Genomic DNA, 27981 nt, shown 5'->3' with positions numbered 1-27981 from the left:
GAGACTGGCTTTAGTGTGAGAGAAAAGTGCTGCTGATTGCCTGCAGCACATAGTGATACAAAATGACAAAAAATTAAGGAAAAAATTGAAAAATATTTAAGGCGCTCCTCCGATTTCCCTACTCCCCAGCAGGCAGTAGCCAGGCGGGCGCTCCGCGGTTTCACACTGCCACGCAGCCACGCAGATCAAATCTCAAATCTCAGCAGCAGCGCTGCCGCAGTACAATAATCGGGGTCGCCACCGACCCCTGAGCTCGAATCGCACTCCACTCCGGTCCTCACTCCCGCACCGTACGCTTCGCTTTTGCACGCCTACGCCAGCGCCACCGGGCGGCCGACGCCGTCGCTGAGTTCGCCGGAGGCGCCGCGCCGCGGGCCGCGGGCCGAGGAGGGAGACGAGGAGGACGGTGGTGGTAGGGCGGGGGTACGGCGCTGGGTGGCCGACGCCGCGGGAGAGGAGATGAAAGCCAAGGCACTCCCCTTCATCGCCTTCGAGCACAAGCGGTTCGTTCCCGCCTCTCCCAGCCGCGCGCATCTCGGCGACGCGTTGGTTGGTCTACGCTGTTTCGGGGGATTTTTTTTCTCTCGGGGAGTTCCTGCTCGAGACTTGCGCTCGTGTGTTTCGGAGATATTTTGGGATTTCGCGGGGATCTCTATCCGGGGCGAGATATTAGGGGGCCGAATTTGGGCAATGTAGCGCCTAGATCTCCGCATTTCTGACGTGATGAATTACTTTTGTTTTCAGAATGTTCGAATTGTGGTTCTGTGATGCTTGCAGGATCTGAGTGATGCGAAACTGTCAATTATCTTTCCATACCTGTACAAATGAATTGTTAAGCTAAATTTAGTGAGCGTGATGGGTTTTAGCAAATTGGTTTGTCCCGTGTCTCTGATGAAGAGGACTGTACATTTCTGACTGGCGCCTTGGGTGGTGGTACAGGGACGCTTATGGTTTTGCTGTGCGACCACAGCACCTGCAGCGGTACAGAGAGTATGCAAATATCTACAAGGTGGAAGAGCAGCCTCCCTGCCGATTCCTACATTTTTCACCATGTTATTTCATCTTGCTGAATTGCATATATTGAGCTGTTGGCTCTGCAGGAGGAGGAAGAGGAGAGGTCCGAGAGATGGAAGAATTTTCTGGATCGGCAGGCTGAGGATGGAGAGTCATCTGGAGAGGACGTTAAGGTTGCACCTTCCAACGAGGATGATGGACCTCCTGGCAAGAATGCTGAGGATGCCAGGCCAGATGAGAAAACATTGAGGCAGCAAAGACCACATAAGATCCAGATATGGTCTGAAATCAGGCCCTCTTTGGGCCACATCGAGGAGATGATGAACTCACGTGTCAAGAAAAAGGAATTTTCTTCTGTTAAAGAGGGGTACACGGCGGATGAACTGCACCCTGATAATACTGAAGAGAGCAAACCATTGGAGGATTCTGATGATGAGTTCTATGATGTAGAGAAGGTTGATCCTAGCCAAGAAGTGCCTGCAGCTGACATTGCCATTGCTGACTCTGGTACAAACAAAGGCGCAGACCAAGAAGATTATTGTCCTTGGAAGGAAGAATTAGAGTGTTTGGTCCGTGATGGGCTTCCAATGGCTCTGAGGGGAGAGGTACATATTGCATTTTTCTAGAACAAGAATTGATGTATTTTCTATTAAAATAACAATCCCTTTTGATTTGTGGAGACAGCTGTGGCAAGCTTTTATTGGTATTGGAGCTCGTCGGGTGAAAGGGTACTATGAGGGGCTCCTTGCAGCAGATGGTGAAAAAGAAGACAGCAAATGTTCCGATTCTCCAACTAGGGAGTGTGGTGATGGAAAACCAAAAGCATCTCAACCATTTTCTTCCGAAAAGTGGAAAGGGCAAATAGAGAAGGTATGTGGATCATTATGATTTTTTTACTCTAAATGGAATACAATATTTCATTTGTTAATGTCATCTTTTACTTTGGAGCCTTTTAGGATTTGCCTAGAACATTTCCAGGGCATCCCGCACTAGATGAAGATGGTAGAAATGCATTAAGACGCTTGCTCACAGCTTATGCTAGACACAATCCAGCAGTTGGTTACTGCCAGGTACATCTCTTCCTTAATGCTTATCGTATTGTTTTTCATGTCAATGAATGCCATTAGCTTGTTGGGGTCTTGGGGGAGCCATCCCACCTCCCTGTGCAATGGTTGCAGGGTCCCAGGCTGCCAAAGAAGCAAGCCCTGGTGAGCTTCCTGCCCTTGACAGGTTTAGGTGGGCTCCTGCTTAAAGCTAAATCAGGGGGGCGTCATCCCCCCAGTCTAGGATTTTTTATTTTGTAATATAATCATCAAACATTTGCACTCACATGCACTGACTACTCAATGCTAAAACTAGTCCTAAAAATAATGCAGGCAATGAACTTCTTTGCTGGTTTGTTACTTCTACTGATGCCAGAGGAGAATGCATTTTGGTAGGTTCTGTAGTACAACTACGATGTTTCATGTTATTTCAGCTGAAATATTGATTACACAATTGTACTGCTGAACTAAACTCCTTTTTGTATGTTCTCATGGGGTCCACAGGGCATTGACAGGCATTATGGATGACTATTTTGATGGTTACTTCTCTGAAGAAATGATCGAATCTCAGGTATTATAAATTACCCTGTTCTTTATTATAATGCTCGCATGCTATTGGGTGGTTCACTGGTTTGACCTTTAATCTTCTTTGTTTATTTTACATTATATCTTTACATTATCTGCATTTTGGTTTCTCCATAGGTGGATCAGCTTGTTTTAGAGGAGTTAGTCCGAGAGAGATTCCCAAAACTAGGTGACTCATTCCTTCAATATTTCATTATTTTACCATATGGCTTAATGATATGCTAACAACACAAGTTTCACAATAACATTCATGTACATTTTACAGTAAATCATCTTGATTACCTTGGTGTACAAGTTGCATGGGTTACTGGACCATGGTTCCTATCTATTTTCATGAACATGCTTCCCTGGGAAAGTGGTAAGCTTTGTTTTGTGCTTTTTGAAACATTTATCATTTTCTTGTCAAAATGATATGTCCTCTGCTCTTGCAATATCTGGGTTTCTTGAGAATTGCCATTCAAACTATGGGACCTTTTAAGAGATCACTAGTGCTATTGCAATACTGTCACAGTGTCACTTTCTACCCTCGTTAGTTGTAATGTTCCATTAAATATGTGTGTGTAAGGTCCAACTTTTCCAAGATTTGGTGTCTTCTTGATATGTGACACTAAGCTTGGACTAATATTCTCTATTTAGAATACATTATAAGTTTACTATTATCCTCTCTATAATCATGCTAACCATTTTGTTACTATTTAAAACTTTCAGTTCTTCGTGTTTGGGATGTGCTTCTTTTTGAGGGAAACCGTGTGATGCTCTTCCGGACAGCCCTTGCACTGATGGAGTTGTATGGTACTGGGGTCCCTCTTTTGCTCGCCGAACCTAACAAATATCTCGGAAGTTTGGTCATGGATGGAGGCTTATTAGTTATTACCAATGTTAATTGCAGGTCCTGCTCTTGTGACAACAAAAGATGCTGGGGATGCTGTAACCCTTTTGCAATCTTTAGCTGGCTCTACTTTCGATAGTAGCCAGCTTGTTTTAACAGCTTGCATGGGATATCAAGCTATAGGTGAAGCCAGGCTGCAAGAACTGAGGAATAAACACCGGCCATCTGTTATCTCTTCAATGGAACAGAGAGCAAGAGGCCTTCGTGTCTGGAGGGACACCAACAGTCTTGCATCTAAACTATATAATTTCAAACGTGACACTGAACCTTTGGTGTCTTTATCAGAAGAACAGTCAAATGACTCGACAGATGGCGATAAGAACCAAGAAACCAGTTCTGGTAATATGAATGATATGTATTGTGGTCTCACTATCAACTCTGAGATTGATTCTTTGCCTGATCCTAAAGACCAGGTATCCTTCTCATTATACTAAACTTTTTTTTCGTCTCCAAATTGTAAACTGTGCTTTCATGGAACTTAAGTGACAGACTAATAAAACATTTCCATTAGTTAGGTTATTCATTGTTCAGTCTATTTATGCGGAAGTTTATATGGTGCCATGCACACTTAGCCTCTGAGAAAGTTGTTCACAGTTTACATCCATCCTTTTTTTGGATATCTTATCTGAATGAGAAGATGGGTGGTCAGAAAAGCAATAGATGTTACATTTCGCTTTTGTTAGAGCAAACTGCTTTTTTATGAAGTAGGTGACTTAACTATTCCTGAAAGAAAATTTAATGACATCCAGTAGTTTACATATCCAACAAGGACTACTGTTCGTAATCTTATAGTCTATCCTGCATTTTCTTAGTATGACAATTTATGCAAATGCATCTGGGCATTACCGCAAAGCGATGGATCTCCTGGCCCAATTAATGTAGTTCTTATAGTTAGCATGCTACCAGGCACCATATCCCCAGGGAATTTAGAGGTTATGTATTGTGTGAGCATTTTGTAGCAACTTTTGCAACCTTTATACTCCATCAATGTAAAGAAATCTGTAGATCAGTCTTGGCTTCCTGTCTATTTTCCTTGAACTTATACTTAAGTAGTAAATTTTTCCTTAAAGAACTAAGAATTTATATTTGGTTGTATTTTCTCAGGTGGTCTGGCTGAAGGGAGAATTGTGCCAATTGCTAGAGGAGAGAAGATCAGCTGTTCTGAGGTTAGTAGTTTCAAATATTCAAGACTATGACCTTTAGGTTGCTTGAGTCATTTTCTGACCATAAAACATGAACAAACATTACATGCACCATTTTAATTCATTTTGGAACTTAGGTCAAACAGTGATGGTTCCTGTCATATTTACCACTGGCTGGCTGCATGTCATTGTTCTGTAGCTAAACCTTGATTTTTTTTTTCTCACCGCCATCACCATGCTCTAGTAGCCCACTAGTGAGAGCTCATCTAGATGTATTGAAAACAATCTTTTTGTTCTCCATATGTGCGAAAGTTAGTCAAGTTTGATGATTTTTTCAGCCAAAATTAGTTGAGCTTACATGTTTGTTTTTCTTTATTGAACACATGGGAGATCCGCGCATCTTTGTATTAGAGAGAAGCTTACATGTTTATCATGGATACTGTAGGAGAGAATATTCAGTGTATTCCTCCAAACCCTAGAAGGGTGGGTAATATAGTAGCTGCACATGAGCCACTAGATGGGCTTAACACACGGGCCATATGGGCCACACATATACACCAACACCCTCCGCAGTCTGAACTACCGGCGCAGCGGAGTTCAAGACTGGACAACAAAGAAAGCACTCACAGGGACAACACCCCCCCCGCAGCCACAACTAGCCACCTGTTACGTTGAGGCTGGAGCGAAACTCCGAGAAAGTCGAGGAGGGGAGACCCTTGGTGAAGATGTCAGCAGGAGGTGGTCGGGACATGGAGGACCCGAACTTCACCGATAGCGACCCTGTCGCGAACGAAGTGTAAGTCGATCTCCACATGCTTCGTCCGCTGATGCTGAACGGGGTTGGTGGAGAGATACACGGCGCTGACGTTGTCGCAGTAGACGCGTGTGCTCTTGGCGAGCGGGCTATGGAGCTCCGCCAAGAGCTGTCGAAGCCAGGACGCCTCCGCCACGCCGTTAGCGACAGCACGGTACTCCGCCTCGGCACTGGAGCGGGAGACAACCGGCTGCCGCTTGGACGACCAGGAGACAAGGTTGCCGCCCAGGAAGACGGCATAGCCGGAAGTGGAGCGGCGAGTGTCCGGACAGCCAGCCCAGTCAGCGTCGGTGTAGACAACCAGCTCAGCAGAGGGAGATCGGTGAAGAACCAGGCCGAAGTCAACAGTGCCACGGACGTAGCGGAGGAGACGCTTCAGCGTAGCAAGATGTGACTCCCGGGGATCATGCATATGAAGGCAGACCTGCTGAACGGCATATGTGAGGTCCGGCCTGGTGAAAGTGAGGTACTGCAAGGCTACAACAAGACTCCGGTATGCAGTAGGATCAGCTACGGGATCACTCAGAGTAGCAGACAGCTTCGCCTGAGTGTCGACAGGAGTGGAGTATGGCTTACAATCAGTCATCCCAGCCCGCTCCAGAATATCAAGTGCATACTGCCGCTGGTGAAGGAGAAGGCTAGAAGGACGAGGCTCAACAGTAACACCCAAGAAGTGATGGAGCTGACCAAGATCATTCATAGCAAACTCCTGTTGTAAAGAGGAGATGATGCGCTGAAGCAACTGCTGACTGGAGGCTGTGAGCACAATGTCATCAACATAGAGCAGCAGGTAGGCAGTCTCATCCCTATGGCGGTAGATGAACAGAGAAGTGTCAGACTTGGCCTCGGTGAACCCCAATGTCAACAAGAACATGGCGAACCGAGAATATCAAGCCCGAGGAGCCTGCTTCAGACCATAGAGAGACTTGTTGAGCCGGCAGACCATGTCCGGACGACTGGAGTCCACAAATCCCGCCGGCTGAGTACAGTAGACAGTCTCGGACAAAGTGCCATAGAGAAACACATTCTTCACATCCAGCTGGTGCACAGGCCAAGAGCGAGAGGGAGCGAGTGCAAGGACCGTGCGCACTGTAGCAGGCTTCACCACTGGACTGAAGGTCTCATCTGTAGGGGGATCCAGTGAGAACCTAGCGAGCCTTGTAGCGATCCAGTGTACCATCTGCCCGACGCTTATGCGTCCAGATCCACTTGCCAGTGACCACATTGCAACCAGACGGACGTGGCACGAGATCCCACGTCTGGTTGGCAAGAAGAGCCACGTACTCCTCTTCCATCGCGCGACGCCAGTGAAGATCCGCCAGGGCGTCGCGGACAGAGGAGGGTACCGGAGAGATCCGCGGCTCTCACGGTGGTGGAGAGAGTCGCGAGCCGAGAAGCCATCCGCCGAGTCACCATGGGATGAATATGACCAGAGTCCCGATGGATGACGGGCGGGTGGTACACCGCCGGCTCGACACGAGAGCGATGCGGTGGAGATGGCGGTGGCGACGGCTTCCGTGTATGTGGCGGCGGCGACTGCTCCGGTGTAGGCGATGCAGGAGCCTCCGGAGCCGGAGTCGGCGCCGGTACCGAACGATGCCGGTACACCTGCACCGGCTGAGCGTAGCGCGCAGGCGCAGGAGGAGGCACCGGGGCCGCGCGTGGCGCAGCAGGAGACACCGGGGCCGCGCGTGGCGCGACAGAAGGCACCGGGGCTGCGCGTGGAGCGACAGAAGGCACCGGGGTCGCGCGAGGCGCAACAGAGATCACCGGGGGCGGTGCCGGTGTACCAGGAAAACCTGCAGGAAAAGGACAGACAGACAAAGATGGTTGAACCATTGGGTCAGGCGAAAACAGGGACACCAACTCGGGGTCAGGGGAAGGTATAGAGGAGGTGGAGTAGGGGAAATTCGACTCGTCAAACACAACGTGTCGGGAGATGAGGACCCGGCGAGAGGTGAGGTCAAAGCATCGGTACCCCTTGTGGTCAGGGGTGTAACTAAGAAACACACAACGAGTCGAGCGGGGCGCCAGCTTGTGAGGAGCAGTGGCGGAGATGTTAGGATAACATGCACATCCGAAGACACGAAGGTGGTCGTAGCGAGGGATACCGAAAAGAGCGTGGTGTGGAATGGGAGCAGGGAAAGCTGTGGACGGAAGGCGGTTGAGCAAGTAGGTGGCGGTGTGGAGACTCTCAGCCCAGAAGCGGGGAGGCAGAGAGGCCTGGATCAGAAGGGTGCGCATGACGTCGTTCGTCGTGGGAATCATCCGCTCAGCCTTGCCGTTCTGGGGAGAGGTATACGGACAAGACATACGCAGCTTGTGACACCTCGGCCCAGGGCTTAATATGATTAATAGGATACTCATACCAACAAATTGTAATTTTTTTTTTCCGGAAGCCGATCTCCAAAGAACTCCGAGGTTAAGCATGCTTGGCCCGGAGAAATTTGGGGATGGGTGATCGACCGGGAAGTTCTTTCCGGGTGCGCACGAGTGAGGACAAAGTGTGCAGGAAAGAATGGTGTTGGTCTGTGAGGGCAGTCTATGTTCTAGAAAGCAGCCAGATGTAAGTGGGCCCGGCCTCGGGGAGGCGGGACGTTACAGAATGGCATCAGAGCCGACTCTCGCGGTTTCACGGGCACATACGGGCGTAAGTGCGGAGGCATGAGCACGGACGCGTGGCGGGTCAGTGCGCGGTCATCTGGGATGCGCCGTTGGCACTGGACGCCCGGACGTGGCACAGGGACTGTTGGCACTGGACACACGGACGTGGCACATGGGCTGCTGGCACTGGACATACGAGAAGTGGCCAAGAGAGGACGTTCCTGGCTTGGGATTGCCTGACGAGGACGTCGGTCTCTTAAGGAGGTGAGTATGTGACACCCGCCCAGAGCTTAATAGGATTAATAGGATAATTATACCAACAAGTTGCAATTTTTTTTTCGGAAGCCGATCTCCAAAGAACTCCGAGGTTAAGCGTGCTTGGCTCGGAGAAATTTGGGGATGGGTGACCGACCGGGAAGTTCTTTCCGGATGCGCACGAGGACAAAGTGTGCAGAAAAGACTGGTGTTGGTCTGTGAGGGCAGTCTATGTCCTAGAAAGCAGCCAGATGTAAGTGGGCCCGGCCTCGGGGAGGCGGGACGTTACATAGCTGAACACCCCGAAAGAGGAAGAAAGAACGGGAGTTGGTGTTGTCGAACTCACGCCCGTTGTCACACTGGACGGCCTTAATGGTGAGGCCGAATTGAGTGGACACCCAGGCAAAGAAGTGGAGGAGGGTGGGAAAGGTCTCAGACTTGGTGCGCAAAGGAAAAGTCCAAAAGTAATGAGAGAAATCATCAACCACCACCAGATAGTATTTATAACCAGAAATGCTGGGTATAGGAGAAGTCCACAGGTCAGTGAACAAGATCAAAGGCATGCGAAGAAGAAGAAAAAGAAAGTCTAACATGACGACCTAGCTGGCACGCATGATAGAGGTGCTTAGTAGGAGCCCTAGTACAAGGAACATCGGTACTACGACTGAGCTGAGCCAAAACGTCGCGGCCGGGGTGACCAAGCCGGCGGTGTCAGGTGGTGGAAGACGACTTCGCGGCAAAGACAACAGACGAAGAAGAAGTCGAATGCGGAGCAGCGGAAGCAGGAAGACGAAGGGTGTAAAGGGGCCCCGAGCTGTCACATCGGAGGAGCGGACGCCGGGAAGCCGAATCCTTCACAGTAAGACCAAATGAGTCAAATTCGATGGAACAAGAATTGTCAGCAGTAAGCTGGCGAATGGAAAGAAGATTATGAATCATCTGAGTAGCAATAAAAACATTGGGAAGATGCAAAGAACCAGGAGCAGAACCCACGGCGGTGACAGGAAGACAAGACCCATCGCCTGGAAGAAGGACAAGAGGGATGCGAGGGTCGGACAGAAGAGAGGATACCGGCATCTGTGGTGGTGTGGAAGAAGGCACCCGAGTCGGCGATCCACTCGGTGCTGACCGGCGGTGTCAGTCCCATGGTGCTGAAGGACCGCGCCAGCGCGGCATGGTCCCATCCCCCAGGCCAGGTCGGTGGCTGGCTGGCTGGGCTGAATGGGTGGAGTCCAGGACGGCGCGAACAGGGGAGCAGTATCGGTGAACATGGCCGTCGGCTGGAGCTGAGGACGAGCCCCCCCATGACCCTAAAACGACCACATCGAGTTGCGCCCTGACCATGGGTTACTGAAGGATGGCTAGGGCGTACCTCTAGGGGCAGGGACAGGAGCGGGAGCCGGAGTCGGCGTGCCCCGACGCCCCCCACCAGCACCACCACCGGTACCAGCACCACCAGAAGCAGGGCCACCAGTACCACCACATCCCCCCCGCCGACGACGTCCACCACGCCCCCCAACCCCCGGTCTGCCCGGTGGGAGGAGCACCAAGGAGGGAGGTGGCTGGCGAGGCGGAGGAAGCCGGTGGAGCAGCCACGAGCACGGTGGAGGAGGACAAGCCAGGGGCGGGACCTCTGGTGATCTCCTCGAGAACGAGGTCATCCCGGACCTGCAGGAAGGAGGGGAAGGGCCTCTGGTGGGTGATCCATGTCCGCAGGTGGTCATAGGTGCTGTTGAGACCCCGCAGGACATTGAGCACCAAGACCCGGTCGGGCACCGAGCACCCGAGGTCGTGAAGAGCATCAGCCATGCCCTTCATCCTCCTGCAGAACTCACCAACGGAGAGGTCCCCCTGCTCGAAGGTGCGGAAGGAGGCGTCGAGCTGGAAAGCGCGGAACTTCCCGTTACCAAGGAACTGCCCCTCGAGCGCCAACCAGGCCTGGCGCGCGGTGCCGCCGTGAGTCCTGACGATGTCCTGTAGATCTAGGGAGATAGTCCCAAAGATCTAGGACATGGCGACGCTGTCGAGGCACAGCCACACCACGTCCCGCAACTCGACCGGCGTGTCGAGGAGGACGTGGTCGTCGAGGGCGTAGCGGCGGAGGGCGAGGAGGACCTGGTCCCGCCAGCGCCCGTAGGAGGTGGACGTAGGGTCGAGGAGGACGGTGACTAGGGTCTTGATGTTCTGAACACCGGCGGCTTGGAGGTGGAGCTGGGCGACTATGGGGATCGGTTGGGTCGAGCCGGGGTCTAGGTCCAGAGGGCGGAGCCTGGTGGGAAGAAGAAGCGTCGTGCTCGGTGAAGAGGACGACGGGCTGTTGGCCGGAGGAGACAAGTTGTGCTCCACCTCGGCGACCTGACGAGTGAGCATCGGCCGCGGAGCGCTCGCGCTCCCAAGCGAGGGCAGCCGCGCGGACCCGCTCCTGAGCTGCCGCAGCCTCAGACTTGGCGGCGAGGAGGGCCGCGGCGAGAGCAGCGTCGGTCGTAGTAGCTCCGGCGACGATCTGCTTCCTGCGGAAGGCAGCGGTGGCGAACGGCGCGTCCGCGGAGGACATCCCGAGCCCAGGCCATGGAGAAGGTGGGGCGGCGGCGGCACCCCCCGCGGCTGCACCCTGTGCGGCGGCTGCACCCCCCGCGGCTGCACCCTGGGCAGCGGCGGCGGCGGCAACTTGGGCCGCGCCCGCGCCCTGGGCAGCGGCCTGGGCCTGGGCCACGCCCGTGCCCAGGGCTGCGGCGGCGGCGGGCGAAGGAGGAGGAGGAGGTGCCCCGGCGGCCCCCGCTGCGACGGCGAAGGCGACAGCGGTGGAGGCGGCCGAGCACCGGCGCCAAGGGCCCAGGCGCCCAGATCTGGGGCCCGAGCGGGAGCAGAGGAGAGGGGTGGCGGCGGCGGCTGGAGATGGAGGAGAGGAGGAGATGGCTAAATTGATACTATGTAGGAGAGAATACTCAGTGTATTCCTCTAAACCCTAATAGGGTGGGTAATATAGTAGTTGTACATGGGCCACTAGATGGGCCTTAACACACGGGCCATATGGGCCACACATATACACCAACAGATAGTGTTATCGTAAAATACTATAGTCATGGATGTACTCAAAATCATCAGAACTGTATACTACAACTCTAGTTGTGCCGGTTTGTCTCCTGAAGTGGTAAGAAAATGGTCCTTGCATATCGTTTACTCGCAACCCTGTGTCCACATGGCCACTATTTGATGGGTTAACAGGAGAGGGGACGAAGATGGGCATATGTTCCTTTGATGGTAAATAGGGAAGGTTTTGTGATACTGTGCTTGGGAAATAAGTTGATTACCCAATGTTTTTTTTTTCTCTCGAACGTGCAGGAGAGCTGCGTATCATTGTATTGATAGAAGAAGAAAAGAGTCATACATAGACCCAAACACACCTCCCACCCCTCTTTTGACCTTTGCTACTAATCGCCTATTACAGATAGACGCTACAACCGACCCACTCCTCTAGACCTCGCCCTGGATAGAAAGCAGGGAAAGGCCCCTAGCTCCTGCCAAGCTCCACAAGTGCGCTTCCTCAAAGGCCAATGCAATGGCAGCAGCGACACTCGGGCTGGACCCATTAAAAACACACATGTTTCGGTGTCTCCAAATGCTCCAGGCTCCAAGAATGACTAGGGAGTTCGGCTCCAAGAATGACTAGGGATTTCAGCCCCTTCCTTAAATCCCCCGCGACCGAAGCTTCCACTTTCTCCCACCAATCATCAAAGGAAATGTCCTGACTCCTGAGGCCGAGGGGCAAGTGAGATGAGGCCAAACCGCCGAAAGAGGGAGAACCAGAATTGTCTCGAGAACACACACCCGACAAGCAGATGTTGGATATTTTCTTCCTCTTGATCGCACAACAAACATCTGGCTGGGTGAGGGAGACCTCGTCGAGCTAGTCTGTCGGCTGTCCAGCAGCGTTTGTGGGCGACCAGCCTCTGTCAATGTTGTGATCAAAATATTTGTGCCAAAGCCCTTGTTCTCTAGTTGAGTAGGCTACATCATCTGCTTTACAAAATGGTCTTGATCATCACTGGTTTGCAACACAGAAATATAGGCTGCATCTGTGGTTCCATTAATATCAATATTTCAGTAACTAAAGAGTAAAGTATACTAGGGATTTCATGGACAAGGTCACTTTATTGGCACAGAAAAGGTGGATATGTATGCTCTTCCTCATTGTGAGGATGCGTTTATGTTTATGTTTACTAATTTAGAGTGGAAAATGCAATTCTTTCTCTGCGGTGGTACAAAAAGAGTCATAGCTGTTAGCGAGGCAGTTAGTGGGCTGGCCCTTGGGCCGTGGCGCCAGCCTAGGCGGCTAGGATTGTCCTTTGGGTTTATGGTAATTGATCTAGATTAGGCAAGGATCTCCGTTGATTGGATATTCTATAAACCCTAGATGATCCTTGCCTATATAGTGTACTCCTTGTACTTTCATTAATTCAATCACCAATTCCCGAACCATATATTGGTGTATATGTGAGCCCATGTATAGAGGCCCATCTAGAGGCCCATGTATAGGATCTATATATCCCACCCTTCTAGGGTTTGGAGGAATACAAGTCATTATTCTCTTCTACATGGTATCAGCTAGCTCTTCCTTCCTCTAGCCGCCGCCGCCATGGCTGGCTGGCCACCGGCGCCCCCTTCCCTCCTCACCTTTCCTCTCCTTCCCTTCTCTGCTCCTGCGCCGTGCGCGTGGAGCCACCCTGCAGCCGCCTTTGCCGCTGCTGCGGGCGGCCCCCATGTCGCCCCTGCCGCCGCCACCTCCCAGGCTGGCCGGCAGCCAGCGCCGCCGGCCTTTGCCGCTGCTGCGGGCGGCCTCCATGGCGCCCCCTGCCGCCGCCACCTCCCTGGCCGGCCGGCAGCCAGCGCCGCCAGCGTGGATCTCCTCTGCTTCGGGGCCGCCTGGATCCGCCGCGTGGGGCCCCTGAGCCGCCGCCGCCCACACTGCGGGCGCGGCTGGTGCGGCCACGGCCGCCGCCCCTGCAGCCCTTGCGGCCGCGGCCGGCACGGGCTCCTCTGCTCCGCGCGCTGCTGGTCCTCCTGCCCCTGACGCTGGCCTGGTCGCCCCCTTGCTGAGCCGCACGGCGTCCTGCACCGAGTGGCTCTGCTCCTGGCGCGGGTTGGCTGCACAGGGCGTGGAGCCAACGACCGCGGGCCCCTGCTGCTCGCCGGCCGCAGCTGTGTGCAGCGAGCACGACCCGAGCCGCCGCCGCGCGACGCTGCGGCTGCTGCCTCCAGCAGCGCGAACCTGCGCCTGCTCACCCAGGCCTCCTGCGCGGACCCTGTTGCTGCGCCCGTCGCCCATGGTCGTTCGGCATTCGCCTTCGCCGGGGCCGTGCAGCCCGCGCCTGCTGCTGTGGGCGCGCCCAGCGCCGCCGCCGCCTACGGCGCAGCGGCCGGCCCTCCCTCTGGCCCCGGCCCTGGCGCCTGACGCCGCGGCCCCCGCGGCCCTCGCTGCGGCCTGCCCTGCTGCCCCCGCGGCCCTTGTTGCCGCGGCCGGCGCGGGCCCTGCTGCCGTTGCAGTAGCTGCTGCTACCCCCGCGGGTGCGGTCGCCGCCAAGCTGTCGCGCGTGCTGGCTGTCGCGCGTGCTGGCTGTCGCGCGCGCTCCAGCAGCAGCTGCGCGGCCCACCTCCTCCTTGGCGCGGATTGGCGATGCCCCCTGCGCCCGTGGCCGGGCGTGGCGCCTCTTCCCGCGCCCGCGGCGCCTCTCCCCGCGACGGCCGCGCTGGCCATGGCGTTCGGTATGCCCCCTGCGGACGTGCCGTTCACCGCCGCCGCCTTCCGCAAGCAGCAGGCCGCCGCCGACGCTGCTACGGCCGACGCTCTCGCTCGTCGGGTAGCCGCGGAGCAGCACCACTTCCTTGCCCCGCCTGTCGTCCCCTTCACCGAGCACGGCGCTTCGTTCTCCCACCAGGCTCCGCCCTCTGGTGCTCCTCTCACCGGCCCGACCGGGGGTGCCGGACGACGCCAGCGTCGTCGGCCGGGCGGACATGGTGGTGGTGGTGGTGCTGGCGGCACTGCCCCTGGTGGTACTGCTGGAGGCTGTTGGGACACTCCGACTCCTGCTCCCGCTCTTGCTCCTGGCCCTGTAGATACGCCCTGGCCATCCTTCAGCACCCCGTGGCCAGGGCTCCTCCCGATGTGGCCGGTTCAGGGTCAGGGGGGGCCCTTGTCCTCAGCCCCAGCCGGCGGCCATGCTCGCCGCTGCTGCTCCCCTGTTCGCGCCGTTCTGGACCCCGCCCGCTCCACCCAGCCAGTAGCCGACCTGGCCTGGGGGGTGGGACCAGGCCGCACTGGTGCAGTCCTTCAGCGCCATGGGGCGGACGCCGCCGGTCAGCACCGAGTGGATCGCCGACTCGTGTGCCTCCTTCCACACCACCCCAGATGCCGGTATCCTCTCTTCTGTCCGACCGCCACACCCCTCTTATCCTTCTTCCATCATGGTTGGTGATGGGTCTTGCCTTCCTGTCACCGCCGTGGGTTCTGCTCCTGGCTCTTTTCGTCTTCCCAATGTCCCTGTTGCTCCTCAGATGGTTCATAACCTTCTTTCCATTCGTCAGTTTACAACTGACAATTCTTGTTCCATCGAGTTTGATTCTTCTGGCCTTACTGTAAAGGATTCGGCCTCCCGGCGTCTGCCACTCCGGTGTGACAGCACGGGGCCCCTTTACACCCTTCACCTTACTTCTTCCGCTGCACCACTCTCGCCTTCTTCTTCGCCTTGGCCGGCTTGGTCTGCCGCGATGCCGTCTTCCACCACCTGGCATCGCCGTCTTGGTCACCCTGGCCGCGACGTTCTGGCTCAGCTCAGTTGAGTACCGATGTTCCTGGTACTAGGGCTCCTGCTGAGCCCCTCTGCCATGCGTGCCAGCTTGGTCGTCATGTTCGGCTCTCTTTTTCTTCTTGTTCGCATGCGACGCATGCATTTTATCTTGTTCACTGTGACTTGTAGACCTCTCCTGTTTTTAGCCTTTCTGGCTATAAGTACTATCTAGTGGTGGTCGATGATTTCTCGCACTACTCTTGGATGTTTCCTTTGCGCGCCAAGTTTGAGACCTTCCCCACCCTCCTCCACTTCTTTGCTTGGGTGTTCACTCAGTTCGGCCTCACCGTTAAGGCCATCCAGTGTGACAACGGGCGGGAGTTCGACAACTTCACCTCCCGTTCTTTCTTCCTCTCTCGGGGTGTTCGCCTGCGTATGTCTTCACCGTATACCTCTCCTCAGAACGGCAAGGTTGAGCAGATGATTCGCACGACGAACGACGTCGTGCGCACCCTTCTGATCCAGGCCTCTCTGCCCCGCGCTTCTGGGCTGAGAGCCTCCACACCGCCATCTACTTGCTCAACCGTCTTCCGTCTACTGCTTCTCCTGCTCCCACTCCACACCACGCTCTTTTCGGTACTCCTCCTCGCTACGACCACCTTCGGGTCTTCGGGTGTGCGTGTTACCCTAACACCTCCGCCACTGCTCCTCACAAACTGGCGCCCCGCTCGACTCGTTGTGTGTTACTCCCCTGACCACAAGGGGTACCGATGCTTTGACCTCACCTCTCGCCGCGTCCTGATCTCCCGATACGTCGTCTTTGACGAGTCGGATTTCCCCTACTCCACCTCCTCCACACCTTCTCCTGACCCCGAGCTGGAGTCTCTATTTCTGACTGACCCGGTGGTTCAGCCACCTTTTCCTGTCTGTTCTTTTCCTGTAGGTTTTTCCGGTACACCGGCACCGTTTCCGGTGATCCCTGCTGCGCCGAGCGCGGCCTCGGGGCTCGCAGTCGCGCCACGTGCGGCCCCTGGACCTCTGATTGTGCCGCGCGCGGACCCGGTGTCTCCTGCTGCGCCACGTGCGGCCCCGGTGTCTACTGCTGCGCCACGCGCGGCTCCAGTGCCTTCCCCTGCACCTGCGCGGTACGCTGAGCCGGCGCAGGTGTACCGGCGTCGTTCGGCGCCGACACCGGCACCGCCGCGGTACGCTGAGCCGGTGCAGGTGTACCGGCGCCGACTCTGGCTCCGGAGGCTCCTCCGACGTCTACACCGGAGTCGTCGCCGCCGCTGCCTCCGCCGACTCGCTCTCGAGTCGAGCCGGAGGTGTACCACCTGCCAGTCATCTATCGGGATCCTCGGCATATCTATCCCATGGTGACTCAGCGGATGGCGTCTCAGGCCGCGACCCTCTCCGCCACCGAGGGCGAGCCGCAGATTCTCTCCGGTACCCTCCTCTGTCCGCGACGCCCTGGCGGATCCTCACTGGCGTCGCGCGATGGAAGAGTACGCGGCTCTCCTTGCCAACCAGACGTGGGACCTCGTACCGCGTCCGTCTGGTTGCAATGTGGTCCCCGGCAAGTGGATTTGGATGCATAAGCGTCGTACTGACGGCACACTGGAGCGCTACAAGGCTCGCTGGGTTCTCCGGGGTTTCACTCAGCGGCCTGGTGTGGACTTTGATGAGACCTTCAGTCCAGTGGTGAAGCCCGCTACGGTGCGCACGGTCCTCTCGCTTGCGCTCTCTCGCTCCTGGCCTGTGCACCAGCTGGATGTGAAGAATGTCTTTCTTCACGGCACTCTGTCAGAGACAGTGTACTGCTCTCAGCCAGCGGGATTTGTGGACTCGAGTCGTCCGGATAAGGTCTGCCGGCTCAACAAGTCCCTTTATGGTATGAAGTAGGCTCTTCGGGCTTGGTACGCTCGGTTCGCCACGTTCTTGCTGATTTTGGGATTCACCGAGGCCAAGGCTGACACTTCTCTGTTCATCTACCGCCGTGGAGATGAGACTGCCTACCTGCTGCTCTATATTGATGATATTGTGCTCACAGCATCCAGTCAGCAGTTGCTTGAGCGCGTCATCTCCTATCTGCAGCAGGAGTTTGCTATGAAGGATCTTGGTCAGCTCCACCACTTCTTGGGCGTTACTGTTGAGACTCGCCCGTCTGGCCTGTTCCTTCACCAGCGGCAGTATGCACTCGACATTCTGGAGTGGGCTAGGATGACTGATTGCAAGCCATGCTCCACTCCTGTCGATACTCAGGCGAAGCTGTCTGCTGATCTAGGTGATCCCGTGGCTGATTCTACTGCCTACCGGAGCCTTGCCGGTGCCTTGCAGTACCTGACCTTCACCCGGCCGGATCTCCCCTATGCCATTCAGCAGGTCTGTCTTCACATGCATGATCCCCGGGAGTCTCACCTAGCTGCACTGAAGCGTCTCCTCCGCTACGTCCGTGGCACTGTTGGCTTCGGCTTGGTTCTTCACCGCTCTCCCACCTCTGAGCTGGTGGTCTACACCGACGCTGACTGGGCTGGCTGCCCGGACACTTGCCGCTCCATTTCCGGCTACGCTGTCTTCCTGGGCGGCAACCTTCTCCTGGTCGTCCAAGCGGCAGCCGGTTGTCTCCCGCTCCAGTGCTAAGGCGGAGTACCGGGCTGTCGCTAACGGCGTGGCGGAGGCGTCTGGGCTCCGATAGCTCTTGGCGGAGCTCCACAGCCCGCTCGCCAAGAGCACGCTCGTCTAATGCGACAACGTCAGCGCCGTGTACCTCTCCACCAACCTTGTCCAGCATCAGCGGACGAAGCATGTGGAGATCGACCTACACTTCGTGCGCGATAGAGTCGTCATCGGCGATGTTCGGGTACTCCGTGTCCCGACTACCTCCCAGTTTGCTGACATCTTCACCAAGGGACTGCCCTCCTCGACCTTCTCGGAGTTTCGCTCCAGCCTCAACATAGCTGGTGGCTAGTTGTGGCTGGGGGGTATTTGCCCATTGTATTCTCTTTGTACTCTCTTCTTGTCCAGTCTTGAACACCGCTGCGCTGGTAGTTCAGACTGCGGGGGGTGTTGGCTTTCTTGTTGTCCAGTCTTGAACACCGCTGCGCCGGTAGTTCAGACTGCGGGGGGTGTTGTTGTATATGGGAGCCCATGTATAGGATCTATATCCCACCCTTCTAGGGTTTGGAGGAATACAAATCATTATTCTCTCCACCATATTTGCTTTCAATAGCTATAAATTCCTACAGTGCTTGCCCCATTTTAGTGTGCCCTGCATTTTACAAGGGTTAGTCTCTTTGGTCAGTACTCACTAGGATTAAACATGAGTGCTTACTTGCATATTGAATTAACTTTTTTTAATTATCTTTATCTAGGGCTGATGAATTAGAGACAGCACTGATGGAAATGGTTAAGCAAGATAACAGACGTGAACTTAGTGCAAAGGTATTACAAAATTTTTTTTTTCATCTCTGTTCGACTGTTTGTTGATTTTTTCTTTTTGAGACCATGTTTGTTGAATTTGTTGGGATCTTGCATGTTAAACCTGAAGTTTGCAAAATAGTGTCATATCTTTTCGCAGCCAATTTATCTGTTAGATTATCCTGTTTAATTAACAGTTATTAGTAAAGTAGCTAACCTTTATAGATGAAATTTTTTTGGTTCCTTGGGATATAATTGTTTCTATATTTGCCTGTCAATTCCTAGGTCGAGCAGTTGGAACAAGAGTTATCAGAGCTAAGGCAAGCTCTATCAGACAAGCAGGAACAGGAGCGAGCAATGCTTCAGGTACAATTCTTATCCATATGTTGCTATAAACCTTGTTACCGCTATGTCATATGCAGCTACCCACCAACTAGGTCAATTGCAGGTCCTGATGCGTGTGGAGCAAGAACAGAAAGTCACAGAGGATGCCCGCATCTGTGCTGAGCAAGATGCTGCTTCTAAGAAATATGCTGCGCATGTTCTCCAGGTTAATTCAGTTTGAGCTAGAATCCATGCTGTTGTGTTCGCATGCTATTATATGTCTTGATCTGACTGCCATGTTTGCTTGTGTGACAACTGGTCTTTTTTTTTTTGTATAGCAACTGGAAGACAGCTTTGAGTTTATAATAGCCTTTACAATACCTTGCCTTTTCCTGCTCTTGAAAAAACTGTTCCTACTGGATTTGTTGATATTTATATGCAGCTTTGTGCTCTGATATCTAGGCTCCTTTACAAAGCTACAATGGCCTTTGCAATAAATGGTTTTTCCTGCTCTAAAGAATAAAGCAAGTCAATGTTCTTTGTTCAGCTTATGATTTGCTGCTTGTGTACTTGGTTATGTACACAGGAGAAGTACGAGGAAGCTATGGCTTCACTTGCACAAATGGAGAACAGAGCAGTTATGGCTGAAACAATGCTAGAGGCAACACTTCAGTACCAATCTGGTCAGCAGAAAGCGCAGCTGCCGTCTCCTTCTCCTTCTCCAAGGTACCATAATGGCCAATTTGTTGAACTTTTCCATTCCTTTTTTTCAATAAGAATTTTTTTCCCAAATGCAAGTAGATGTGATTTGACCTACTAATCTTTCCTTGTGAAATGTTCCACTCATTTGCTGTTGGGGTTCTCCACTGCTAACTTGACACTGCTGCTTAATATTTCATTCCTTGAAGAACCCCAACACGAGATGGATCACCTGGTCAAGTGAACCAAGATTCATCACAGGAGTTCCAGCCTAGAAGAATAAGTTTGCTTGCTCCATTTTCCCACGGCTGGCGAGACAAGAACAAGGTACTGTGCTTTGGTTGGTGGATTATGATTTACTGGATATTAGATGATCCTTTTATTTCAGTGCAGTATCACACTTATACTAGTGAATTATTTACTCAAACTCCTAAGTTGGGGACATCAAAATCTCACTCCTGTGACAGTTTTTTCCCTTTTTCTGAAAAGATGTCAGGAACTCTGCATTGCATTAATTAGAAGAAAGGAGTTGCGACATACTACCTCCATCCCAAATTACAATTTGTTTCGGCTTTTTTAGATACATGCTCCTTCATACGGAAGAAAACCTTATCCGTTACAGTGCATTTTCGTTAGTTTAGGAATGGTATAGGCATGTGGGGAACAGGCAGAAAGTGCTGGTGTCACTAAAAAACCTGATTTGGGAAATTTTGCTCAAGCACATGTAGGTGTCAGAAAATGTTAGTTTAAGAACGGTTTAGGCAGCTTGTGTCTTAAAATTGCTGTGAGGAGGTAATGGTGTGATAGGGTACTAAAGTTTTGCGTGTCTATCACTATTGTGTCAGACTGATCTTCCAGCTGACTGCAAAAGGAGCAAAACATTAAGTGTGGTACCTGAAAGATGCTGCGAGTGTTATATCTTCCTGTCATTAAGAATGTCGTTCAGAAAGATAGAATTTGCCATGAGTTGTCTTGCTGCTTGCAATATAAAAAAAGAATCTGTCTGCTATAAGATAACTTGAATTGTAATTTTTATAAGTTCAGACTACTATTATACTGAAGTTCTTCCAAACTGATTCGACCTGCTATTGACCGTGGTATTATACTGGAGTTCTTCCTACCTCCTGGTAAACATTTTAGAGGGGTTGGATTCTGCCATATTATGGAGAAGGCCTTTATTTCTTGTTACTTTTCTTCGAGATTCTTGGACTGTTCTTATATTTTTATTTTCACATATAAGCTTTAGGATTTACCTCGTCTAGGATAATTGGACTTTTTCTGTACAAGAAGTGTCATACTTTGCTTGATTTGAAGTTATTTGTACCCTGCCTTGGTTGATCACAGGGCAAGCAGAACAGCACCAATGAGTCAACAAATGGCAAGCTGAATAATGACACTGGAAGTGTTGAAACACCCAAGAAGGACGATGAAAAGCAGGGTGACTCGCCAAAAGAGGATGGACAAAGAATAGAAACACCCAAACGAGAGAGCGAACCCAGATTAGAGATGCCCAATATGGATGAGGATATATCAAGCGTGGAAAGGAGCATAAAAGATTTGGACCGGCAGGAAGATCAGCTGGAGGAAATAAAATTGGATTGACGTCCTCTGGCTGGCCAATGTTGCCAAGTCACAACATAAGTTACCATTTTTTAAATTATGTATTGGTGTATTTAGTTTCCCCCACTTTTACCTTCTTTTAGGTTTATAGATTCTTTGGACTGTAACTTGAGAGAGGGGAGAGAATGAATAAGTATTTTTTGCCTGTTAATTTTGTCGATTGGCTGTAAGTTATCAATACACATGAAAACACTCCAAATAGAAGGTAAATTACAAAGCAGTTTAACATATTGCTCTCGGCTGTAAACACCTTACGGAAAAAGTACCATTGTTCTGGTGACTTTCTGCTTGCCTTCATCATTTTGTTGGCTGCTCTCTGCTCCACTAGTTGGTGGCTGGTGCCGATTTGCTGTGAGAGAAAAGTACCGCTGGTTAGCTGGTGGTTTGTGATTGGTGCTAATTTGGTGTGAGAAAAATATTGTTGCTGATTGCCAGCAGAATAGAGTGGCAATCTGCATTGATGTACAATGAGCTCTGCCAGTCTATCTTACATGACTGGTAATGTTCTCACTTGTTCCCATCTGTTTTTCCATTCGGTACAGGCAACTGCGAGGTTATATGTAAAGCACAGCGTGCTGATGCCATGGAATGGAAACAATGGTTGCCGCACGAGCCAATTGCAAAGCGTTTGCTTTACTCCACTGTCACTGTGCTTCCTTTTAAAAGCACAAGGGCACTCGGAATACCTTTTTTTCTTCACTGGTCCACTGTCAGACGTCAACATCTTGGAATGTCAAAAATGATGCGGCATCCTAGCCGTGTTTAGTTGCCCCCCTAAATTTTGTGAAAGGGCATCTTTCTACATTTGAAGTACTAAATATAGACTAATTACAAAAATAATTATAGAACTCGTCTGTAAATCGCGAGACGAATCTAATGAGCCTAATTAATCTATCATTAGAGTGCTTACTGTAGCATTACTGTAGCAATTTAGTGTCTAATTACAGCCTAATTAGGTTCATTAGATTCGTCTCGCGATTTACAGGCAGCAGTCGCAATGCGTTTTTTATTTCGTTTAGATTTAAGTTTCCATACAGGTGCTGAATTTTTTTTTGGAATTTTGATTTTTGGAACTAAACACGGCGTGAGCATGTGCCTTTCGTGCGCGTGTGCGTGCATTCGGACGAGTGGTGTCACGTCCTGCCAGCACTTTCGTGTCCGGGCTGTGGATCCCTTCGGCTCCTGCTCCTTGCTCGACCCCGCCGCCGGGGACTGGGATACGCGGGTGGTCGGATCCTTTGTTCCGGATCCGAATAGAATTGCAGCAGCGCTGATGCGCGATTTGTACTTGCGTTCGTTTGTATAAGCCGAACCGTCTCGAATTCAAATCGATGTTTTCTGATCTCATCATCGATTTCGACTCGGATTCTGCACTCCTGCCTCGCTCGATCTAGATATAAATCGAACCCTTTGCTTTATACTCTCTTCATATTGTAAAGGGATAAGTCTATTTTACAATCTTGAACTAGTCAAGAAGTCCGTTTTTCAACCTCCTACTACGAAACCGGGTAACCTAGGCCCTCGAACTGACAAAATCGTTCGAATCACCCCCTCGAGCACGGTAGCAAGCTGTTTTGAGGGCGGTTTTGCTACAGTAACATTTTCGAATTTCTAGAATTTCACACCTCTCTCAATTAAATAAGAAAGAAAGCATAGTTAATATTGTCTAAAAATCATGATATTTTTTTTAGGAGGTAGATAAAAAGACAAGGAATTTATTTTGGGTAGATGTGATACATTAAACATAATGAAATTTGAATTATAAAATTTTAAAAATGGGTAAAATTCAAAATTTCTTGAATTTTTGGGTTAGCTAAACCTTTGATAAAAATAAAATAAAAATATGATAATTCATAATTTTTTATTTTATTTAATAAAGTATTTTTTATTGGCCCAAGTTTTTATGAACAGCCTCTTGGGCAGCCTCTTGGCCCAAGTTTTTATGAACAGCCTCTTGGTGCCGGGCGCCAAGAACAGGGACCGCAGCTTCGGGAGATAAGCAAAGCAGGAGCGCTGGAGCAGTGCTTGCAGTGGCAGCTATCTGAGGATATGCATCCCGTGGCGCTTGAGATAGCGATTGTGCAGACAGAAGAGTTTTTGTTTTTCTCTTTACTAATAGTTTAATTAGGTACCCGTTGGTGCTAAGTTTTGCCAGGTTCCTAGCTGCTGGAACGCAGCTTAGAACTCTCCTCGTTGTGATTATTAAGCAATGCAAAGAGAGAGGTTACTGTTTCTTGTTCTTGTGTACGGACTGCGAGTTCCTGACAGTATGTGCCACTTATAAGATGGTTTTGGTGTTAATTGGCTGAGTGCGTTACTTCAAAACTTCATTGTAGCAGTTTGAGTTAAAGGCAAACAGGCAGGGGACCTTTCACCTTTCCCTTTCCCCTGTGTCTGTCTCAGTCGTCCAGCCAGGGTTAAAAAAACTGGTCGGAACCGGTCCGGTTACCGCGGTTACCGGTCTTACCGGCTCCGGTATCGGGCGGTTAGAAACCGGCCCAAATTCAAATTTTAAATTTGAATTCCAAAAAATGGAAAAATCCTAAAAAATTCCTAAAAATACTTCAAGGTGCGACGAATCTAATGGTGTCAAATTTTCTCAAAAAATCGTTCATTTAGTATAGTTTGCGGGGATTTGAAGTTAAATCAAAAAAGAAAAAAAAAATGGGCCGGCCCATTAAGGCCCACCAGTCGAACCGGTCAAACCGGTTGCACGGGAGCTTTTGAATTTGGATTTGAATTCAAACCAGTCAAACCGACCGGTAAACCGGTAAAACCGGCTGGTAAACCGGTCAAACTGGCCGGTAAACCGGTCGGAACCGGTTGAACAGGAACTTTTGAATTTATTTGAATTTAAATTTGAATTCAACCGGTTTCCACCGATTACCGGTCCAACCGGTCCGGTAAACCGGAACCGGTGGCCGGCGGTTTGGGTTAACCGGTCGGGAAAAAAAACCCTACGTCCAGCTGCCGAACTGAATCGACCTGTTCAGACGTTCAGTTGGCCGCATCACCCGCCTGGCCACCTACGCTCCAGCCTCTCCGCCTCCGGGGCCTCTCGGAGCGGCCGTCTGAATGGATGGATGGATGGATGCTCATCACCTATCAGCGAGCTGAGCTGACACGACCGGCTGGGTTCTCGGCAACTGGAACTAATTCTGCTTATCTTATGATTGATAATAAGCTAATGTTGTGCATAACAAAAGACTCTACTTGGTGTGGCTTTTCGGGCGATGCAGATCGATACGCATTTGTTGTAACAGCGTATCTGACCATTTTATTATTGAGATGCAGATCTTATTGTAGAGATCTCAACAGTGTGAGGATAATAGCATCGAAAGAGTACCATATTTAATTTGTTCAGTACTAGTGGATCTAGTCTCTTTTAGAACATTCACAAAGTCCAACTCATTCTCTCTGAGAACATTTACAAAGTTACAAAAAATAAAAATAAAAAAGCATCAGTATTCTTTTTATTCCCGGACCCCAGCACATAACTAAGCACATAATCAAATACTTGCACTAGACAATCCATAACTAAGCACATAGCATGTGGTTAATGGGGCTCACAAGGATGAAGGTTTCAAATTTGCAAGGCCATGCAAAAAAAAAAGGGGGGGGGGGGGGGGGGATAAAGAACAGGTGGTTGTAAGTCCGAGGAACAATATTTGTCGCTTCGATTGAAATTGGAATATCCCGTCGTAGAAAAAAGAAGCACGAGAAACAAGCCCCAGAGCACGTAGCAGTAGTACTATAGCATGAGATTAGTTTGCTTAAACTCTTAACTGCTACGAGGCTAGTCCCTCCCTAATCTTCTTGGTTGCCCATTGGCCTGGCCGTCCCCTTTATGGATGCTCTGCCGGATGAGCCGTGAGTGAGAATGGACACTGCAGCTGCTCCCACTCGCTCACAAGTTGCAAAAGAGACAAGGACAGCCACCACGCACATGGCTCAAAACAATGTGAAATTTTTATTCCCGGACCCCAGCACCTGGTGTAAACAAAGGAGAACGCGCGTTTCCATCTTCAAAAGCAACATGTCCGAGAACTCCGGCTATAAAATGCACCTGCACTGCACGCTCTCTCCTCAAGCAAGCCATCCAGCGCTCCCCTTCACCACCAGCAGCGCAGGGATGCAAGAAGAACGCAGCGACGACAGCAACGTGCACAATCACCGACGGCAACGAGGCGTTGGAATTAGAGGTCAATTATGATTTATTTTAATTCTAAAAATAAAAGCATAAATCATGACATTTTTATAGATAAAATTAAGAGCATGATTCAACGTGTTTGTAACGAAAACAATAAACATGAATATGAAGTTCAGAAAGTACCCAGAGACGGGGCCGGTTCCGAAGGAACCAGATGTGCCGTTACCCGACATCGCTAGTCGAGCTTGTTGATGTAGCCGATCAAAGTCGATGCCGTGCAGGTGTTCGCTGTGCAGAAGCGAACGCCGGGAAGTAGACAAATTAGTCGTTCACAGCGAGCAGTCGCGCCGATGCGCTCCCTAAAAACTTGATCGCCCTCAACTCGGTGCAGAGTCTCGAAGAGGATGGAGTTTCGGAGGCCTGCTCTTCCAGCAAGTCTGTGCGCCCAGACTTACTAGAACGTAGATGATGGATGCAACATAAGTGAGGAAACCAGTGCGCGTTCAATCTATGAACTGTAGCAAGCGAGTCTTGCTTTTATCTCACAGCTTAGGAAACTGAATGGGTGGAGAGGCTACCGAAGGGCCAAAACCAAGGAGTCACAACGTTACAGAGGAAAACTACTCCCGTAAACTTTCTCATAATTTCCATACAGAAACTTCCAAAACTCCCGTAGTTGTTGCCTCATTAACCTTCTTCATTGGGCAAAACTCCCATAGGTTACTACTAACCCATAAATAGCCAGCGATTAACCCAATTCATGCATGAACCAAGCCATGCATGCGCCAGGTCCCCCTTCAGGCTTGGGCCAGCCACATGCACTCCACATATTGCGCACAATATTTAACACGAGATTTATAATTTATTTGATTTAATTGTTAAATAAAATATGGGCCAACCCACATTAAATCTAACACAAGGTCACCTTGACCGGCAGAGGCATCGACGTTAACTATACTAAATCATACACTCTAACTGTACTATTCAAACATTATTTCTATAATTGTGAATTTACTATAATATCCTTGATTAAAAAATAACTACGGAAAACGAATTACCATAAATTTTTAATCCACTTAACTTTGGAGGCATCGGAAGGCGTTGGGAGACGTTATGGCACACATGGGCCCACCGACCATAGACACATCTAACGACTCCTGACGCCTCCTCATTAACACATACTCTTATTTGGACCCACAAATCATAGATACATGAAATACCTCCCCAAGCATTTGTAAAATAATTCTTGTCTAAAATGAATACTTTAATTAGGCTTTCATGGTGAAGCTAATCAGCCTGCATTTGTTATGCGTATCCAATCATTTCATATTGAGTTCGAAATCTTATGGGGGCATCAGCACTAGATATCCGAGATCTCAACAGTGCAAAGAAATCCCTCAAAAGCGATTTTCGTAATTGCTCGATATGATACTATAGACACTAGGCCTTAAACAAAGCCGATATATGCAGACACGCAATCCCCTGCTCGCTAATCATCAGCAAGAGAAGCTAAGAACAGCGTGGTGGGTGGTGGCTGCTCTGGAAAATTCGCAGGCCACGAGAAAATCAGGATTAGGCGATTGTTTCGTATATGATACAGCAAAGTAATGCAAAGGTTAATCATTAGCCATCATGTATCACATCGCCACGCAGGAATGCCACTACTACAACAAGAGCATGGGGATATATGAACCTGCTACTGATGTAGTGTTGTTGGATCTTAGTAGGGTTTTGAACAATGATTAGGATCACTTTTTTTTTTTGGAACAATGATTAGGATCACTAGTTAGGCTAAAAGATAGCTAAATGTGATAGAGGTGCTGGTGAAAAGTATGTGCACCGGTACCCGCAAAAAAAAAGTATGTGCACCATTGGATCGGATCATGATTACAACTCCGTTTAAGATATCGACATAGCCTAATAGAACTTTCAACGAAATTTTCTGTAAAAAGAACATGGAGTTTCGAATAAAAAGATATTTTATGAAAGTAATTTTCATCATGAATCTCTTTAAGTCAATCTTATTCATGTGAATTACAAAAATCCTAAAATGACTTATATTTAAGGCATGTGATAAAATATAATATATATATATATATGCACTTGAAATATTTTTTCCCTCTTGTCTCTCTTAAATGGTATCTAAAACATTTAAAATATGGGAAAATTGATTGTGTAGCACTCAAAGATTACGATTTCCGGAAAATACCACTAAAAAAGCTTGCCCCCGTAAAATACCACTGAAAGATGTAAATCTAACTTAAATTACCATTCCGTTAGATTTAGCCGTCACCTCTATTAACTGAGACAAAAATACCCCCAAACTGTACATCTTCTACCTCTGATCGATCGATGCACATGTGCATCCGGCGCCAGCAGGTGGTGAACCTGCAGCAGGTCACAGTCTTGCAAGATCCTGCTGCTCAGCTTGCCCAATGCAGAACTGCTTTTCCCAAACAAGAGCACGTGCCCGTAGTAGGGGCTCCTCACCCAGAGTTCACTCCGCCGTCAAATTCGCCATCAGCAAGCCAAACCAATCCAACTAGAAATGCTCGCGGCATTGCCGCGTATGTCCAGTATAGGTGGGCTTGTTAGTTCTCGGATTATGATTAGCGGGTACAGTAGCTTCTTATTAGTTGA

At 50.5% G+C, this 27981-nt stretch overlaps 1 protein-coding gene across 1 annotated transcript; it reads left to right on the top strand.

Moving 5' to 3' along the window:
• The first annotated feature begins 132 nt into the window (after positions 1–132).
• LOC120708568 (TBC1 domain family member 8B-like) lies at positions 133–21421 on the top strand. The gene is made up of 18 exons (XM_039993879.1): positions 133–503; positions 940–1009; positions 1101–1619; positions 1699–1884; positions 1971–2084; positions 2391–2449; positions 2562–2628; positions 2760–2811; positions 2908–3000; positions 3351–3434; positions 3532–3944; positions 4636–4697; positions 18503–18572; positions 18834–18914; positions 18997–19098; positions 19459–19598; positions 19781–19898; positions 20916–21421. The coding sequence occupies exons 1-18, from the start codon at positions 460–462 to the stop codon at positions 21171–21173; spliced, it is 2532 nt and encodes an 843-aa protein (XP_039849813.1). The 5' UTR covers positions 133–459; the 3' UTR covers positions 21174–21421.
• Positions 21422–27981: the final 6560 nt, after the last annotated feature.

Source organism: Panicum virgatum, chromosome 5K, assembly GCF_016808335.1.
Source record: "Panicum virgatum strain AP13 chromosome 5K, P.virgatum_v5, whole genome shotgun sequence".
NCBI lineage: Eukaryota > Viridiplantae > Streptophyta > Magnoliopsida > Poales > Poaceae > Panicum > Panicum virgatum.
Note: the sequence above shows the minus strand (reverse complement) of the source record. Positions and strands in the feature narration are given on the sequence as shown.

Coding starts and splice junctions, on each gene's coding strand:
- LOC120708568 (XM_039993879.1), top strand. CDS start 460: ATGAAAGCCAAGGCACTCCCCTTCATCGCCTTCGAGCACAAGCG. Junction 2,450..2,561: donor CCAGAGGAGAATGCATTTTG/GTAGGTTCTGTA, acceptor TGGGGTCCACAG/GGCATTGACAGGCATTATGG. Junction 19,899..20,915: donor GCTGGCGAGACAAGAACAAG/GTACTGTGCTTT, acceptor GGTTGATCACAG/GGCAAGCAGAACAGCACCAA.